This window comes from Terrapene carolina, unplaced genomic scaffold (assembly GCF_002925995.2).
Source record: "Terrapene carolina triunguis isolate 2854851 unplaced genomic scaffold, T_m_triunguis-2.0 Scaffold26380, whole genome shotgun sequence".
NCBI lineage: Eukaryota > Metazoa > Chordata > Testudines > Emydidae > Terrapene > Terrapene triunguis.
In genome coordinates, this window is record NW_020690731.1 from 1 (window position 1) to 2,987 (window position 2,987).

General features: G+C 68.9%; 1 protein-coding gene across 1 annotated transcript in view; it reads right to left on the reverse strand.

Moving 5' to 3' along the window:
- Positions 1 to 310: 310 nt before the first annotated feature.
- Positions 311 to 2,987, reverse strand: part of MBOAT7 (membrane bound O-acyltransferase domain containing 7) — a gene marked incomplete at its 5' end in the record, with an annotated part of 3,830 nt that continues 1,153 nt past the window's right edge. The window contains 3 exons of the mRNA XM_024223149.3: positions 311 to 683; positions 1,165 to 1,353; positions 1,672 to 2,023. Coding sequence (XP_024078917.2) covers positions 311 to 683; positions 1,165 to 1,353; positions 1,672 to 2,023 — 914 coding nt within the window. The remainder of the gene's footprint in view (positions 684 to 1,164; positions 1,354 to 1,671; positions 2,024 to 2,987) is intronic.

The following is a 2,987-nucleotide window of genomic DNA, read 5'->3' on the forward strand; positions in this document are numbered from 1 at the left end:
GGGGCAGGCCTGCCAGAACCCTTGGGGGAAGCACAGTAGTGGATCAGTGTCTCTCCCCCCCTCAAAGGAAGTGTGGGGCACATTCCCCCTCCGCCTCCCAGCCAGCCAGGAGAGGTGGGGGCCACCCCATTTGCCTATGCCCTTCCCCCCCAACCCCCTCCATGGCCAGCACAGAACTGATGTGTTCCCAACCCCCAGGGTGTGGCTACTCCCTGCCCCCCAGGGCCCATAGGGGATGGATCCAGGGGGCCCTGTGCCCTGGCTATTCCCCGGCCCCCAGAGGTCCTGGGAGGGGGGCTCCCCCGGCCCCTCACTCGCGGTGCGGCCCCTCGGGGGTGGAGGGGGCCCGGGGGGCAGGCCAGGGCAGGGCGCGGCCCAGGAGCAGCAGGGCCAGGGCGCCCAGGTGGACGCAGAAGTAGACGGAGCGCCAGTACTGCAGGGTGGCGCCCAGCTCCAGCAGCACGAAGCCCATGCACATGTAGTCGTACGCCCGCATCTTGAGGAACCAGTGCAGCCAGGCGCCCCAGGAGCGGTCGGACTCCGGCGCCGCCCCCCGGCGCCCCCGCAGCCCGGCCTCCATCGCCCCCTCGGCCGCCAGGCACAGCGGGATGGTCAGGAAGCTGAGGTAGTAGCCGGGGTGCAGGCCGTGCCAATAGGCCGAGATCAGCATGGTCCAGCCGCTCCTGGGGGGAGGGAAACGGAGGGCGGGGTTAGCTGGGGGGAAGCGCTGAACCCCCCCCATGTGTGCATGGCTCCCCCACCCCCAATTGTGCTCCCCTAGCCTCTGTGAGTCTCCCTCCCCCACATTCCCAAGACTCCCCTGTTTGAAGCCCCCAGAGATTTCACCTCTATTCCCTCATGTCTATGAGCCCCCTCCATGCCTCCCCCTCCCCCTGGTATTCACGCTCCCTCCCCATGAGACACCCCCCGCCCATGATTTCCCCTTCATGCCCCATATTGGGTCCTTTAACCTCCCCCCGCCACAAGGCCCACATAACCCTACCAGATCTCCGAGCCCCCCATCTGACCCCCTTCCCCAGGATCTCCAAGCCTCCCCGTGACCCTCTCCACCTGATCTGTGAGCGTCCCCACGAGACCCCCAACCCAGGGATCTTCGAGCCCCCCCCCCATGGTCTCCCCCTCATGGCTCCCCGTGCCCCCCACCTCATGACGTAGGAGCGGAAGGGGGCGCTCTTGTAGATGTACTGGGCCAGCCACCACTGCACGCTCATGTTCCAGTACCGCATGCCGTCCCGCACCCGAACGCAGAAGTCGGTGCCATACGGGTCGATGTTCTTGATGGTCTCGTAGTCATACTCGGGGGGAGCCACCCCTGGCGCCCCCTCCTCCGCACTGGGGTGGGGGAGAGCAGTCAGTGACAGGGATCCCAGGGCCGGATGGGAGCCGGCACCCCTTAGAGGGAACAGGCCCCAGGACCCATTTCCCGCCCCCCTGAGCCAGCCAGTCCCACCCTGGGGCCGGATGGGAGCTGGCGCCCCCTAGACGGGACAGGCCCCGTGCCCCATTTCCCACCCCCCTGAGCCAGCCAGTCCCCGCCCTGGGGCCGGATCAGGGCCAGCGCCCCCTAGAGGGGAAAGGCCCCGTGCCCCATTCCCTGCCCTGGGGCTGGGTGGGAGCTGGCGCCCTGCAGAGGCAGGCCCGTGGGTGCACCTGGGGCAGTAGGTGGTGGGGCCCCCGCCGGGGCGGGCGCGGGCGGCCGTGGGGTAGGCCCCGAAGGCGGCGGCAATGCAGGCACACTCGGCGCAGAGCCAGGCCACGTAGAAGCGCATGCGGAAGACGAAGAAGACGGGCACCATGTAGAAGAGGCGGAAGGGCAGCGCCCGGGCGGCGAAGGCCTCGCTCCGCACGTACTCCAGCGGGAAGAGCCGGGCTGCCCCCAGGAAGAGCAGCCCGTAGACCGGGACCAGCCTGGCCCGCGCCAGCAGAGGGCGCCAGCTGGGGATGGCCTGCGAGTCCGGCTGCTGCAGCCAGTCCAGGTGGGTCCTGTAACGGTAGAAGGGGCCTGGGGGGCGGGGGGGCGTATGGGGATGGAGGGTGATGGGAGAGGAGGTGGGAGGGGAGGGGGGGCGGAGGTGCATATAGGGATGGAGGGTGGGGGGAGAGGAGGTGTGTGTGGGGGGGCAGACGAGGAAGGAGGCCGGAGGGAAGAAAGAACGAAACGGGGGAAAGGAGAGAAATGCAATTAAAGGTTAACAGTGGAAAAGACTCCAGCTGGACCCCCTCCCACCACAGAGCTGGGGAGAGAACCCAGGCGTCCTAGCTCCCACCTCCCCCCTGCTCTAACCACTAGCCCCCACTCCCCTGGCAGAGCCAGGCAGGGAACCCAGGTGTCCGCCCGTCCCCCCCCCGTACCTGTCATGAGCCCCACGTAGCAGTAACTGTAGCAGAGGATCGGGCCCAGCCCCGGCACGCTGGGGATCAGCCCAATCGCGGGGCCCTTGGCGAACGAGGTGACGTCCTGCTTCTTGGCCTGGCTGATCTCCTGCACCTCATTGGCCAGGCTCACCATCTAGGGCAGGGGGAGCAACCCACGGGGTGAGCGCCCCCTACGGGACCACCGCCACAGCACCGCGCCCCCAGTGCCTGACCACCACACCATACGCCCCACCACCACGCCCCCTAGTGCCTCACCACCACACCACACCCCCCACGCCACGCTCCCTAGTGCCTCACCACCACGCCCCCCAAGCCCCACGGCACCGCGCCCCCTAGTGCCTCACCACCACATCACAGGGCCCCCACACGCCCCACCACCATGCCCCCCACGCCCCACAGCACAGCACCCCCCCACCCCACAGTACAGCACCCCCTAGTGCCTCACCATCACACCACACGCCCCACCACCACGCCCCCCACGCCCCACAGCACAGCGCCCCCCATACGTCCTGCCGCCACAGCACAGCGCCCCCCTGCGCCCCGCCCCCCCCACCTCACGGCACAGCGCCCCCTAGTGCCTCACTACCACA